Source organism: Naumovozyma castellii, chromosome 9 (genome assembly GCF_000237345.1).
Source record: "Naumovozyma castellii chromosome 9, complete genome".
Classification (NCBI taxonomy): domain Eukaryota; kingdom Fungi; phylum Ascomycota; class Saccharomycetes; order Saccharomycetales; family Saccharomycetaceae; genus Naumovozyma; species Naumovozyma castellii.
Window position 1 is genome coordinate 478,131 of NC_016499.1, and position 14,592 is coordinate 492,722.

General features: G+C 37.4%; 10 protein-coding genes and 2 non-coding genes across 12 annotated transcripts; 4 read left to right on the forward strand and 8 right to left on the reverse strand.

The window, feature by feature from the left end:
• Nucleotides 1-24: 24 nt before the first annotated feature.
• Nucleotides 25-1,011, reverse strand: RSM28 (mitochondrial 37S ribosomal protein mS46 RSM28; the record flags this gene model as incomplete). The annotated part of the gene is made up of 1 exon (XM_003678217.1): nt 25-1,011. The coding sequence occupies one exon, from the start codon at nt 1,009-1,011 to the stop codon at nt 25-27; it is 987 nt and encodes a 328-aa protein (XP_003678265.1).
• Nucleotides 1,012-1,249: 238 nt separating this feature from the next.
• MZM1 (Mzm1p) lies at nt 1,250-1,615 on the reverse strand (the record flags this gene model as incomplete). The annotated part of the gene is made up of 1 exon (XM_003678218.1): nt 1,250-1,615. The coding sequence occupies one exon, from the start codon at nt 1,613-1,615 to the stop codon at nt 1,250-1,252; it is 366 nt and encodes a 121-aa protein (XP_003678266.1).
• Nucleotides 1,616-1,778: 163 nt separating this feature from the next.
• Nucleotides 1,779-1,850, forward strand: NCAS0Itrna10Q. Its single transcript has one exon. It is a non-coding gene; the product is annotated as a tRNA-Gln (tRNA).
• A 285-nt stretch (nt 1,851-2,135) lies between these two features.
• IZH1 (PAQR-type receptor) lies at nt 2,136-3,080 on the reverse strand (the record flags this gene model as incomplete). Its single annotated transcript, XM_003678219.1, has 1 exon — nt 2,136-3,080. The coding sequence occupies one exon, from the start codon at nt 3,078-3,080 to the stop codon at nt 2,136-2,138; it is 945 nt and encodes a 314-aa protein (XP_003678267.1).
• Nucleotides 3,081-3,712: 632 nt separating this feature from the next.
• Nucleotides 3,713-5,041, forward strand: ERG24 (delta(14)-sterol reductase; the record flags this gene model as incomplete). The annotated part of the gene is made up of 1 exon (XM_003678220.1): nt 3,713-5,041. One exon carries the CDS (start codon nt 3,713-3,715, stop codon nt 5,039-5,041), a length of 1,329 nt encoding a protein of 442 aa, XP_003678268.1.
• Nucleotides 5,042-5,843: 802 nt separating this feature from the next.
• On the forward strand, nt 5,844-6,941 carry NCAS0I02590 (uncharacterized protein; the record flags this gene model as incomplete). The annotated part of the gene is made up of 1 exon (XM_003678221.1): nt 5,844-6,941. The coding sequence occupies one exon, from the start codon at nt 5,844-5,846 to the stop codon at nt 6,939-6,941; it is 1,098 nt and encodes a 365-aa protein (XP_003678269.1).
• Nucleotides 6,942-7,148: 207 nt separating this feature from the next.
• NCAS0I02600 (uncharacterized protein) lies at nt 7,149-7,823 on the reverse strand (the record flags this gene model as incomplete). The annotated part of the gene is made up of 1 exon (XM_003678222.1): nt 7,149-7,823. One exon carries the CDS (start codon nt 7,821-7,823, stop codon nt 7,149-7,151), a length of 675 nt encoding a protein of 224 aa, XP_003678270.1.
• A 956-nt stretch (nt 7,824-8,779) lies between these two features.
• Nucleotides 8,780-9,238, reverse strand: HCH1 (Hch1p; the record flags this gene model as incomplete). The annotated part of the gene is made up of 1 exon (XM_003678223.1): nt 8,780-9,238. One exon carries the CDS (start codon nt 9,236-9,238, stop codon nt 8,780-8,782), a length of 459 nt encoding a protein of 152 aa, XP_003678271.1.
• Nucleotides 9,239-9,424: 186 nt separating this feature from the next.
• Nucleotides 9,425-10,069, reverse strand: POP3 (Pop3p; the record flags this gene model as incomplete). The annotated part of the gene is made up of 1 exon (XM_003678224.1): nt 9,425-10,069. One exon carries the CDS (start codon nt 10,067-10,069, stop codon nt 9,425-9,427), a length of 645 nt encoding a protein of 214 aa, XP_003678272.1.
• Nucleotides 10,070-10,699: 630 nt separating this feature from the next.
• On the forward strand, nt 10,700-12,178 carry WSC2 (Wsc2p; the record flags this gene model as incomplete). Its single annotated transcript, XM_003678225.1, has 1 exon — nt 10,700-12,178. The coding sequence occupies one exon, from the start codon at nt 10,700-10,702 to the stop codon at nt 12,176-12,178; it is 1,479 nt and encodes a 492-aa protein (XP_003678273.1).
• Nucleotides 12,179-12,855: 677 nt separating this feature from the next.
• Nucleotides 12,856-12,928, reverse strand: NCAS0Itrna14T. Its single transcript has one exon. It is a non-coding gene; the product is annotated as a tRNA-Thr (tRNA).
• Nucleotides 12,929-13,542: 614 nt separating this feature from the next.
• NCAS0I02640 (uncharacterized protein) lies at nt 13,543-14,097 on the reverse strand (the record flags this gene model as incomplete). Its single annotated transcript, XM_003678226.1, has 1 exon — nt 13,543-14,097. The coding sequence occupies one exon, from the start codon at nt 14,095-14,097 to the stop codon at nt 13,543-13,545; it is 555 nt and encodes a 184-aa protein (XP_003678274.1).
• Nucleotides 14,098-14,592: the final 495 nt, after the last annotated feature.

Sequence of the window (14,592 nt, forward strand, 5' to 3'; positions counted from 1 at the left end):
CATTTTATTTACAAGTGACTATAATTATTCTGCCTTGGCACTAGAGTTGGAATTAGGAATGGATGTTATCTCAGATATTGGTTTCAATCCAGAACAAACATCATAAAGTATGTCCTTCATAGATGGATCCATAACAATCTTTTGTAAGTTTGTTCTCACAGTAACACTATTATCCAATAATTCTGCCTTCTTCACATCAGATTTACTCACACCATCAAAATCACTCTTCTTATGTGGCTTCAATAAAGAATATTTCCCCAATACACTTGCTTCAAATTTCTCCACATTGGGCTCCACAGTCAGATTCTTTAAAAGCTTCTCTCTATGTAAAGTCAATGACGTGGCAGGCATGTACTTCCCAAAATTAGATGATTCCACAGTGTAAGCAATATTCTCCACATTTTCATCATTTAAATTCTGAGTGACACCAAGGTTGGGGGGTCTAACCATGGGGAATTGCGACTCGCTTAAAGTGCCTCGTGAATAATTAATCATTCGAGAAGCCCTGTTATGGTACAAATTGGGTGAGTATTTCAATAATGACATGAGAGATGGTTCTTCTGGAATGTATTTCTCTGAAACTATCGGTTTTGCCTCCTGGTATCGTTTCTTGACATCCGATCTTAAATCGAAGGGTTTCTTATCTGGCACGGGTTTCCTTCTGGTAAATTTCTTCTTTCCTCTTGTGTAATCTGATGAAGACTTTGTAATCAGAGGTTTGCCATTGCTACTTATGAAAGACTCCTTGGAGAGAACGTCTAATAGATCATTTGTGTCGGGGGTGTTCTCCTTATCAGTACGATGCCTTGAAGGTCCTCTCCTACGTGCATTCCCGTCAGAGGCAAATTTGGAAGATGATGATGAGTCGGTGGGTTTCTTGTTTTCTCTAGGAAGTGGTTTCTTAGCTACACGAGAAGTTGCCTCTAGGGCACGGCTAAGAATATCATTAATGAAATCTTGAGTAATGTGAGTGCTATAAAGCATCTTGGATTGTTTAGTCAAAATTGTCATCCTTAGGCGTTATAGTTATTAAAGCCTTCCGCACAATCCTCTATATTAACTAGTGGGTTTCTTTCCTGTAAACAAGTATTTGTAGATTGCAAGATGTTTCTTCCTTAAAATTTCATCGGGCTAGTCGGTTCAATGTCGGACTCAATATTCTCTATAATAATGAACAAGATGAATAATGCGAGAAATTTATTGTGTATGATTTATTTATTTATTTACAAGATTCACTAATATATATATCTCATGCTCCACCACCGCAGCAACCTCCTACGGGGCTCGTTTTACCGCCTGTCAAGGTGTTTCTTTTCGGAATCTTGGTATCTTCATTATCTCCCAATTCAGTATCCTTATGAATATTTAAGTGATATCTCGCTTCATCTTGAGGGGTTTTCACACCTTGTACGACATTCCTTCTTAGGAATAATGCGATATCTTCCAAATGCTTTATTTGATCTTCCTTGGATAATTCTGGATTTGGTGGATCAATCATCCCGTTCCTCATTTGTACTCGTGCTGCAGTTAACATCCTTATATCACCATTAAATGCAATTTTAGTGGCTCTAAGACCATGCCTATATGCAGTGAGGGCTCTTCCATTGAGACTCATTTTTGATTTGTGGTGTTCAATTTGAACTTTTAACCATTACGACGTTTCTGAGCGTATTCCACCAATAATTATGGCGAAAGCCTTCTTTAAACATGAATGACTGGAAATGACTTTCAATATGGAACAAATGTGGCAGTTTTGCCTAATTTTCTCATAAAGTCCTGGTCCTATAGTGTAGTGGTTATCACTTTCGGTTTTGATCCGGACAACCCCGGTTCGAATCCGGGTAGGACCTTTATTTTTTTTTGGCTTAGCCCTACATAGTCCTTATTACTGATAACTATTGATATATGTCACTGTTCTCGCTGTGAAATATATTAAATGGAGAGGATCTGATCCAATGATTTAATGATCCAGACTCCCATCTTGATAGTTCTTTGAGTATAGCTGAGATGTCAGAAGTAATTTGAAGGATAATTGGGTGGCAACTGCAAATAGTTTTTCTTGTCATAGTTATTAAAGCTATTTACATATAGAAAAGTGTATAAAAATATCTATCAAAAAAAGGGGTTACCGTAATTCAATTCATTGATGAGTGCATCAAAATATAAGATTTAATAACTGCTCTGAAATGACAAATGGATCCCAACACGACCAATATATGAAATATCTGATGTGAACTACCCAAGAAATCAAAATCTCCCGGCTTAAAACATTCCGGTATTCTAAATCCATATAATGTGGCACCTGTAATGTAAAATAAAGCTTCCCATGCTACGAATTTCAAGGCTACTCTTTCAAAGACACCATGGAATCCGAAAAGATAGAACCCTGTCAGGATGGGGATGAATCCACTAAAACTGAAAAGCATGAACACGATGGCTCTAAATGGTCTATAATGAGGGACATTGAATTTTTCATTGAGGACACAAATGGAGCATAAAGTAGCGAAGGAGAAAGTCAGTATTATGAAGAAATTGACGTAGTATAAATGATCGAAATATCCAAAATAAATCATGGGGATCAAGGAGCATGAAATCAGGATAATTATGCCCATATAATCCAGTTTACTCCAAAGGGTACATTGCCTGGATGAATGTTGTTTGAGACAATGGAAACAACTGCTTAGTATGAGGCAAACAAAGGCGCCCATAAGGAAAACATTGATGACGAAGTAGTCCATGATTGATGTAGTGGGGAAATGTGGTACTACCACATAATTTATCAGTGTTACCGATATCGTCAAATAAAACAATGCCGGAATCAAATGTGTATATATGTTTATTGTTTCATTGTTCCAATAAAGTAGCGATTGCAAGCACTGTTTGAATGACTTTGTTTCTCTTACGTAGCCGGTCAATATCTTATCATTGTCTCTTTGCCATTCCGGGAGTTCATTGAAATTGAAGAGCCGCCTCTTCCAATTGCGTTTTGTCTTATCTCCGTCGGCATGTTTATTAGACGAGCCTACTGCGACAGCTTGCACTTTGGTCGGTTTCCTCCTTGTAGTAGTAACTCTAGACATGTGCAATTAGTTAGTTGTCTTGTTGCAGTGGGAGACAGAACAGCAGAGTCATCTCAAGTAAGTGAGAAAGAAAGAAAGTGGTCCTGTTTGGGTATATATTGGACAATGTGTTCTTCTTATTGGTGCCAAATTGGCTCATCGGCGTTAATTTTTTTTTGTTGATTCTCGAAGCTGTTGAAAAATTTTGAGCTGGGCGGCTCCGCGGAATCTTTCCTAATTGGGAAACAGTGGTAACGTGAGTGTCAGGGGTAGATGTCCAAGGAACGTGGTTTGATAGATTATCTTGTGGATTAAGTTAAGGAGTATTTGACCTGGAAGAACAAAGGAGTTCTGTCACAGATGTCTGTTTTGTTCTCTTTTTGCATGCCATAATACAGAAAACCGTTGAACTAGTATATTATTCCCTTACGTAATCGCCGTTAACAGTTTTTTGAAAAAAATTAAGCATCACTTGAAATGGCTCGTTTATGAAAAACGTCCAAAGAGTTTTTAATCATGTATCTAATCGATACGACCGGTCACTAAACGATTTTAAAGTACTCAAGTTGTTTAAACCATAATTAAACTTCTCTTGTCAGCTTTTACAACACAAAAACTTTTACTTAGTGAACCAACAAAAGTGAACTCTAACAATGACGAAGAAGTCTTCTTTGAACCCTAAAACAACAAAGTTCGAATTTGGTGGGGTCCTAGGTACAATGGTCATGACCGTGGCACTCCCCATTCTCTCCGTCATACTAAACCAAATGATCAGACCAGATTATCATATTGAAGGCTGTTTCCGGAATTTTGACTGGAATCGAGTAACTCAAGGATTACAGCCAGTCTCAGGATTGATCTCTAATACCCGTACTTGGACATATTACATACTCTGGTTTCTATCATTGCTATTCTTTGACACGGTGCTACCTGGAAAATGGATGCAAGGGATTACGCTAAGAGATGGAAGTTCGTTATGGTATAAGATTAATGGTATTAGCGTAGTAGCCATGCTATCTTTGATATTGGCAGTTAGATGGAAATTGACGGATGGTCTAATGCCAGAGTTGCAATATTTATACTCTCATCAAGTTGAACTATGTGTTGTCAGTATCATTTTTGCATTTATACTAGCCTGCTATTGTTACGTGGTTAGTTTCATCCCACTTTTATTCAATAAAACAAATAAAGAGGGAACAAAGGAGAAAATACTAGCTGTTGGTGGTAACTCTGGAAATATTATTTATGATTGGTTCATTGGAAGGGAATTGAACCCAAGAATTGGGCCCATTGATATTAAGATGTTTTGTGAACTAAGACCAGGTATGATGTTATGGTTGCTGATCAATTTATCATGTTTACATAATTATTATTTGGAGTATGACGGCAAAATTAATGATGCCCTATTGCTTATAAATTTGCTTCAAGGGTTTTATATCCTTGATGGGGTGTTGAATGAGGAAGGTGTGCTATCAATGATGGACATTACCACTGATGGATTTGGATTTATGCTAGCATTTGGAGATCTAACGTTTGTCCCATTTACTTATTCTTTACAGGCAAGATACCTTAGCGTTTCACCAATCCATCTAGGCTATGTCAAATTTTTCTCGATCTTAAGTTTAATGTGCCTTGGGTATTGGATTTTTCATTCATCTAACTCGCAAAAATCGAAATTTAGACAGGGGAAATTATCACATTTGAAAAGTATTCAAACTAAACGTGGAACCAAATTATTATGTGATGGTTGGTGGGCGAAATCTCAACATATGAACTATTTTGGCGATTGGTTAATCTCATTAAGTTGGTGTTTAACTACCTGGTTTCAAACCCCTTTAACATATTATTATTCCTTATATTTTGCAACACTATTGCTACACAGGCAGCAACGAGATGAAGAAAAATGTCACGAAAAATACGGTAAGGATTGGGAAGAATATCAACGGAAAGTTCCATATAAAATTATTCCGTATGTATATTAATTCATTGAAGCGTTATTTGAGCTTTAATAACCTACGTATGTTCTGTTTCTAGATTATATAAACAATATCATAGCAGCTTACCTGTGCAATTTTTTTTATGTATAGACTGTAGCGTTAAAATGACATATTCGCTTACAACATCAGAGTTTTCTTTGTAAAAGTGGATTCCGCGCATTTTCTCTGTGTTCAAAAAAGGCATAAGCAATTTCAGTTTGCCTCAGAGAAAAGGTAATTGAGGGAAAATATCATGAAAGAAGGCGGTTTAGCCTATAAATTTTGAATGTTAGGAAAAGGTACCTAGAAAAAGGTAATTTCCAGAAGAGTTAAGGATTTTGAAAATTATAAATAGCAGGTAGCTTTCCAGGATAATTCAAGCTTTGAAATTTGGTAGATTGTAATATAATTAATTATATAGATGTAACAAGAACTTTGATTTTATTTACACTATCGTTTGTTTAAAACTATATGTTTATTCCAATAAATTTGTTAAAGATGGTACATAAATACATATAGTATGTAATGGCATGTCATAAGCTCTGAACTTGGGTAATATTTATACTATACGTGAGGCTTCTATAACCTGCAGTTTCATACTCAACTTCTGTCTGCTTTGTTGGGATAAGGTAAACTTTTTGCATCGCAACAATGGGCGCCTTTCCAAGTCCGAATCGCGGAGGTAAAATTGAGGGACCAAAGACATGCCTATCAAAGCATTGAAAAAAGGCAGCAAAAGTGTTCGTTCAATACAGTTTTACAGAAGTTGCATTACGGGTACATTTAGTTTAATTAAAAAAATACTGCCATGGTATCCTTACCAACTGATCAGAACCACCCGAGAGCTTGGGACCTAGATAACCGCACCGACATCATAAGATATGCCACGAAGGAATGTGAACGTAGGTGCATATGCTCCAAGGAAGAACAGGCCAAGAGAAGAAGGGCATGCCAGACGTTTAATCTTAGCTGGAGGTTCGAGGATTATTATGACACGATTATAGTGAAGAATGAAACATTATGCAGTATTTACAACGCTTTCGCACGCTACCCCAGGCGTTACGAAACAGGTCAGGGAGCTAACTGGGCCAAGGAAGAAAATTATGAAGTTAAGGAGGTCCTGATAATATCTGGCCCTTATTCGGCCGACACCCTTTATTTCAGCAGATTCACTAAAATACCTGACTCCGATATGGATTCGATACTAGAGGAGCATGGAGGTGTGGATGCCATCAAAGCCATCATAGCTAGAGAAATCCGGGATCATAAACCAAATCATCATCCAAAACAGGTGCACTCGATTCTTGATCGAGGTGAGGTGTACGAATATGACACTATTTCTTCTCACCTTATTGTAGAATGCATCCCACCAGCGTTTGTTTTGACTAGTTGCTCGTCCTGGGAGTTAGGCAGTCTCTCCTCCTTGATATTTGAGGTACACGAGACTTTAAAGAAAGATGACAACCGTGTAGATTGCTACACTCTTCAATATGCTTTGAGAAATCTTGGTGTAAAATGTGAGAGTCATCTAGAAATAAAACGCTATGTTTGGAGGGCCAAGAAGAATCTATACCATTTAGTATCCAAGGCTAGTTATCCGGAAGGACTGGCTTTATGCTATTCTACGCGGCTAAGGATATTCTTCGAAAACATATCCGCGAGTATGGCATTCGAGCTGCTTCCCTGTGGGGAGATTCTTCATGTCGAACCTGATCTTAAGGAGGAAATAAGGCCAGAAATGTTTCACTATGCAGGATATGAGGAATCATATGTGTACAACAAACTATTGGACTTTGATTCTGATAACGACAGTGTGTTCAGTATCTCAGGCCATTCTGGTGAGAGTTTGAATTTGTCGTCGAAAACAAGTAGTGTGCAAAGTACGTTGCGAAAGAGAAGAGACTGAAATTGTGTTAAAGGACCTAACTTTTTAACTTTTAATAAATATATTTAAAGTATTTAATTTCCACAATTCAACGTGACAATGTAGTCACCGCGTTAAAATCTACTAGTGCTATTAACGCCCAGAACAATATATATATTTTTTGACTATGTGACTTGTACACATAAGGATAGCTAGCTCTACATAGCAAATCTTCATCTTTGCTCACCATTAGTTTCGGGAAAAGAAACAAATTACCCATGCACCAACTTTGGCAGCCCATGACAGGCAACAAATAATGGCCAAACCTACTGGTATCCAGCCAAAAATTAGTTTAAAACGATCAGAGATGTCAAGGTGATGATCCAAGGCTGTTACCGCTGGTGTGGAAACTGTTGCTACAGACCCGACGATGCTCGTCAAAAGGAAAAATCTCAAATTTACTTTTTCCTGCCTACGAAGGAGGTCCTCCTTGGCACCACGGCTAAAGTCATGGGAGCCCTTCGCTATTGAGTTTATAGCCCATCTATCTTCATTTGGTAGAAAGTGTTTTGCCTCTAATAGCTCATTCAAGGATGTAAAATCCGCGTATGACTCTTGAAAATCTTCTAAGTCTTTTAGTAGGCAACCCTCGGAGAAACAAAACCGATGATTTGACAAAGCAACGACATATTCCCTCCTTTTATCGGCTGCACAGAATTGGAGAAGACTAAGAGCTCCGGATGCTACTCTCCCTCTTAGTAGACGGTCACCAATAACATCACTGATGCTCTTCTTTCCTCGGACAAATAATAGGGAACATCTCTCGCCCACCAGTAGACAGGTCTTTATATTACCGCCATATTGTTTTTCAAATAATATGGTTTGAGTTAATACTAACCAATTATTTTGTGTTGCAATTTCCATCTTTTCTTCAAACGGATGTGAATCGGGGTTTTTAGGTGGTAGAAGAGACAGTACTCCTCTGTGGTACCGAACAGAACTCTACCAACCGTGGTCAAATATTCAACCGATGGGTTTTGGAAATAATAGAATGCTGGATCTGCAGATGTACTTAGATTATTTTTAACTGTCGATATTGAAATTAGATCATGTACCAATGTTCGACCGTCATGGGAATAAAAAGATATGTCCATAGGATGGGCCATTCTGAAATTAACTTAATATCTTTGGTCAACCAACTCTGTTAGAGTGTTGGATCCAGTAGTAGATAAAACTGGGAATGATCTTGCTCTTCAATAAGTATATGTCAAGGATTGAATGAGGGGTGGACTCTTCTCAATACTCGAGCGTCGAGTCCCCTCTTTTGCCACTCCGGAGGGTAATCGCCGGAGTATAGCAACCGCCTTAAAGCCACATTGAACGTTATCAGCTGGAATATATAAGTATGACTGATAATTATTGCTATAATACAAGGAGAACTGGAACACAAAGACTAGAATCTTATTACATTGTGCCCTCTCTACAATTCTTTTTGAAAACTTTTATAAATTATTGGTCAAAATTCACGACCCCTTCACTCAGTTCTAGCGACTCTATATAATATGTGTTTCTAAAAGCAAGAATCAGGTGCAAGCTCTGTGGCATTTACAATTCGTTTCCAATCAAGTTTTATTTCATAAGAATGAAAGACAAGCCAAAAAAATATTTGTTTTGTTTTCATAGTTTTTAATTCGAAAAAATATAAATGTACTGTTTTTAAGTTATTCATTTATCTGAATTACATAGATGCGTGATGTAACACTATATGATAATGATACTTCTTTTTTGTTTAAAACAGGGATGAAGGATGTATGCAAGTTTTGTTTTCAGTATCCGTGTTCTATCAAGTTTGTATTTTATGTTATATTTTTTCTTTTGGATTAATGTTGCAAGTCCTTTGAATGAGACGTAATTAAATCGTCTTGATATTGTAACAATATGTTGTTAAAGCTAGGCAAAAATTCATCCTTAACAATTTTTTCAATATCTTTTGAGAATCCGGTCAATTTCATCTCGAATGAATCCTCATCATGCATGAATTCGGGAATGGATAAAGTTCCCTTCTCAATAGCATCTTCTGCTTCCTGTTCTTCCTGTTCATCATTGATAATTTGAATGGAGAAATCCATTTGTAAATCAAAATAACAAATGGGTTTCCCCTTTCTTTGTGAAACATTGGAGTCCCCAGTAATCTTATCAATTTGGTTGATTTTAATTATTTTGGATTTGTCATTAGTGACCACTTGGAAATCATTTAATTTCTCGTTAAAATAATCTTTAGTCCATGGTAAAGTATTCTTATCCACCCAATGCCAGTTATTTGGATTCAAAACGACCATATTTACCTCGAATTAAAAATGCAAAAAAATAAAAGTTAAAATTAAAGGACAGAAAGACTTCAGCTAATTTTCACTCGTACGTAAGATCTCTCTTAGTCGATGCTTATCACTATTACCTCAAGGCTACTTTTAACACTTTACGTGGTATAATGATGAAAAGCCTCGGTGGAAAATTTTTTTTTCCATTTATTTCTGGTGCGGTGTCTGGCTTTTTTTCGGAATTTTACTTTGTAAAGGGATAGTAGATTTCAGTAATTTGATATTGGTTGGTTTATATTGTAAATTATCCAACCAGGGGAACTTTGATGCTTGCTCATTGGTATCCATTTGAGATTCAATTTGGGTCAAGAATGTGGAATCCAACTTGTCATTGCATTGGATCAATAGTAATCCATTATCTATATCCTTATCGCGAATGGCATCCCTAAGAAGATCTAATGATCCCTTAGGGAGCTGAACCAACGTGACTTTGGTCTTGGAAATGTAGCTTAGGATAGGTATCTGTTGCAATAAAATGGAGGGAATATCCTGGTCTTTGTTACAGACAAATAATATAACGTTGCAGGAGGGTTCTGTTTTCGACAAATACGAAACGATCTCGTTATAATTGATAAGAATGTCCCATGGCCACTGGCTTATAGGCACTGAGGATTCGTTTAAATGCTTACATTTGTTCAATATTGTATTCTTCAACAGTTGAACAACGAATTTCTGATCCTTTAGGTGCGGCCATGAGTTTAATTCGTTAGTGAAGGGAGATTCCAGGATGGGTTTGTACACCTGTCTTCTCTTGGCAAACCTCTTATCCAACGCCTTCAATGAGTTTGACATGTTAGCTGACCCGATTGTGCTATTCTATATTGCCCTGTCACCTCTCACTAGTGAAACAACGAATGGGTTCATCTCATCTCTTTTTTTTGAAAAATTTGCAAAGCGCGCAAGTTTTCACATACAAAATGACACACAGTGTAAACACAAACATCAATGGTGTAAACACACAGCAATGATAGCTTAGCGTTTCTCCAATATGTTGGAGAACACATCATGTAAGTATCTGCCACTGTACACATCTTGCCTTATCCCACTTTAAGCTGAATAGGGGTCCCTAGGGCCTGTCCGTCGAAAGCGACATCCCAACTCGTACGATTTTTCGCGTTTGTTTCCCAAAGAGGCCATTTTCGTGTTGTTTTCGTTTGTGTTGCATTCTCGGCCAAATTTAGAACATCGTCCGTTTGGCAACCACGATTGTTTCAGATACACAACCATCCACCAGTCTTCTTGCTTCATTGGCCCGTGATCCTCAAGAGACACTCACAGAGCCCTCCACCATAAGTACACCACCTCTGGCATCGCATCTAGTTGAAACCACACTCAAGGATAGAGTCCATCTACAAAAACACATTTGGACAATTGCATGATTCAGCTAGCAAACAGCATACACATCGCTAGACTACCACAACAATGAACCCCATATTTTTTCTTTTCACTTGTACGCTTATATGGAAATGCACAAGGGCAGCAGACCTTTTCAATTACCAAGGTTGTTACGACGCTTCAGATATGGAGGAACTGGGCATGACCTCGAAAGGTTCCTACATGTACCAATCTCAATCTTATTGTCAGCAACAATGTGCAGGTTATCAGTTCGCAGCACTTTATCAGGGGGACCAATGTTACTGTGGCAAGGATGCCAGCGTATTGGCAAAATTACAATCATCTGGCACTTGCTCAGTCGCATGTGCAGGTTGGCCATATCAAACTTGTGGTGGGACCTCCGCCATGGAAGTCTATGTGGATGCTTCCGTCTCCGTTTCCTCGGGTTCTTCTGCATCGTCGACATCTGAAGCTTCCAGTGTCTCATCTTTGTCTACATCTGCATCAAAATCGAGTAGTAAGAAAGCAACAACAAGCTCATCATCGTCGTCATCAACATCCTCAACATCATCCATAACCACTACCTTGCAGCCTTCATCATCATCTGCCACTTCGTCATCGTCATCCGCATCTGTTGCAGTTTCATCATCTGCCAGTTCAGTATCCTCCTCGTCATCGACTTCCTCTTCCTCGTCATCTGCATCTTCTTCTTCCTCATCATCTTCAGTAATACTCACATCTTTGAGGTATACTACGCATATCGTCACAAAATCTGTGATAACACAATCAAATCAACAACCAAAGACAATTATAGTGACCACAACATCCGTCGTGGAAACATCTTCACCATCCACCTCTTCAACAACAAATAATTCCATAAATAATAAATCTACATCAGGGAAGAGTAAAAAACTAAGTGGTGGTGCCATCGCTGGTATTGTCATTGGTGTTGTATTCGGTGTCATTATAATAGCCGCTATCCTAATTCTTTTCCTTGTCTATAAGCATCGTCAAAATAAGATAAATATGGATGAAAACAAACAATATCAACCATATTCATTCGGTGACGAAGATGCAAATCCAATCATAATACCAAATAGTAACAAATTTAGTCAACAAAGAGCATTATCTTCCAAGACAACAACCAGTACATCATTACCAATGGCATCCACCGTCGCTGCCGCTGGTACATCTACAAAGAATTGGCATTTACCATCAAGGAATAACACTTCAAATAGCACACCATCATTCGGAATAATACCGAAAAGTGGGAATGGTAATAATAATAATAACAATCAAGACATCCCTCATACTGTATTTGAAGAGGATGAAGATAATGAACAGCCACAAATGTCAAATCCATTATTAAGACCACCAAACCCAACTCATGGTTCATTCTATGATGGTGTACAAAGATTTAGTGCTACTTCATTACCAGACATGATGCAAGAAAGAAATAACTTACGTATCGTCAATCCGGATGACGAGTATGACGATGACTCGATAAAGAATGAAGCTGATGACAGTTATAATGTCAATACTTCAACTGATAATTCGGACGTTTAACGAAATATTCGGACATGGAAATAATATTAATTAACAACAATACTAATAACATAAGTAAAGGACTATTTCACTTCAATATATATATATAGAAAATAAATAGAAATAAGCATTCTTCTCTTTCGATGTGTAATGTTGTGTTTTTTTCGTGATAGTCTTGCTCAATTCAATATAGGATCTATCGTCCCAGATACGAATTTAAGTCAACGACGCCAGAGGTGGTTTAGGTCTTGTAGATATGAAGAATTTTCTGATTGATATAAAGGTATACTGGTGTGACCAAGTGTTGGTAGCAATTGCAACAGAGAAACAACATCAGTATCATATAATGAAAGACACAAGGAGTCGGACATGTACAACCTTGGAAACCAGATCTTAATTCACAGGGATGCAGATCCCCCCCATACAAGATTTAATCACAAATTGTTTGGTCCTTTACAATATCTAGCTTGGTTGGTGATACAAAGTACAGAAAGGAATGCGTCTTGTGAAGAAGGAATCGTTTGGTGACTATGGACATAAATACTTTGTAAACTTTATATGAATAAAGCTAGAATGTAAGTTTCTAAAATTCATCTTGTATAATCTTATTTACATATATAAGGTAACCAACATGTACAAATACTACACATTTAGAACACACTTCATGTTATGGTGTAAACTGCGTTTGCAAAAAGATATGCTTCCAACCAGATTTGAACTGATGATCTCCACATTACTAGTGTGGCGCCTTACCAACTTGGCCATAGAAGCTTAATTTTATAAAAAAAATTTGTATTGTTTGAGTACTGAATCACGAGAATAACCCGTAGAAGATGATAAGCGATATGAAACGTGTCAAACAGCCTATGCTCGACGAGATGAAAAAATTAAAAAAAATTTCTTCTAAAGAAAGATTAACCTTTACTTTTGACAACCAGATATCATTGCGTTGTTGAAAAGCCAAAATAATATATATATTAATACAAGCCTCGTGAAGCTTCTGAAAGATATATCCAAAAGTAAAGAGAAGTTACAATTATACAACCGGTCTAATCAATGCAAAATAATTTTTTTGTAAAGCTTATTACATTATACTGATTTGAATTCTAATTTCTACTAAAATGTCAACTGAAGATATTACTGCTGGCGTTGTTCTTCCACAGATCGGAATATGTGAAGTTTGCATCAGCACCAGTATCTAGAATTAATACGGGTTTATTGCTCTGGGTTGGAGTCTGGCCTCGCATTAATTTCGTTCAAAAGAAAATTAGCAGAAATCATATCTGTTTTATCTTCATTAGGTGTAGTTTCCGCATTGATAGTCTCAGAGAGAGCATCATGAAATTCGTCAGTATCACTGGACGTGTCTGAATCGAATTCAATACCTAATTGATTAATTCGGTATTTCTGCTGTTTGTTTCGGCCAGCACGCTTTTCTTGAAAATGGCGTTTTTGGGCAGAACATTTTGGGCAGTCACATTTAACACAGTATATCCGACTGTACCAGAGTTATGTTTCTTGTTACGTTCACAAAACGAGCAAGAACAGGTTGGACAGAAATAGTGATTCTTCTTAGAATAAGAAGTTTTGTGAATCTGGAAAAAAGGGATAGAAGGTGCGTTACCGATTGCAGGAGGTGAAAAATCACGATGAAGGTGTTCGTTCAAATACTGTAATAAGGAATCGAAGTTAGTGTGGATGTAAGGGTTGAGTTGCGGAATATTCAATGGCTTTAATGTTTCATTAAATAATGCAAGTACAAGTGGAAAGGTGGAAATACCTTTAATTTCCATCGATTGATGAATGATGGAGAGAAGGTAGGTATACAATGGTGTACCTTGCACATGTTTCGAGTTCTTGAGAAGTCCGAATTTCTTACCATCGATTTGGTGAAATTGAACATGTTTACAAAGAGATACAACACAATTGGACCAATCCATTAAACGGCCACGTTCATCTTTTAGAGCACGGGCAGCAATTCCGAAACAGCAATTGTTGAGAAAGAAACCCCAATCCTTAAATGCAACTTGTTTGGAGAAGTAGCAAAGATTGAATCTTCAATAGAGTAGGAGTTACATCGATACCTGGACCTGTTGAAATGGACATATCAGAATTAATGTTTCCTAAATTAACATCAGAGACATTCTTAATACACGCTAATAATCTGACATCAGAGCGTTTGATGATCAAGTCTGGGACAAATTTCTCGATTTCGTCAATCTTGGTTTGAACATCAATAGGGTATCCAGATTGAGTACCTGGCTGGGTCGCAGTTGATTGTTGCTTCATGTTAATTTTTTCATTTTTAACCTTTTCGGCAAATTGTGTTTGTTCAAGTCTAAATTTCTCGATTGTATCCACAAAATCGGTAAAAGCAGTAGAAGCATTAGTTAACTCCTGTTGAGTATTGAGCGCGTCATTCTTTTCAGTTGCAG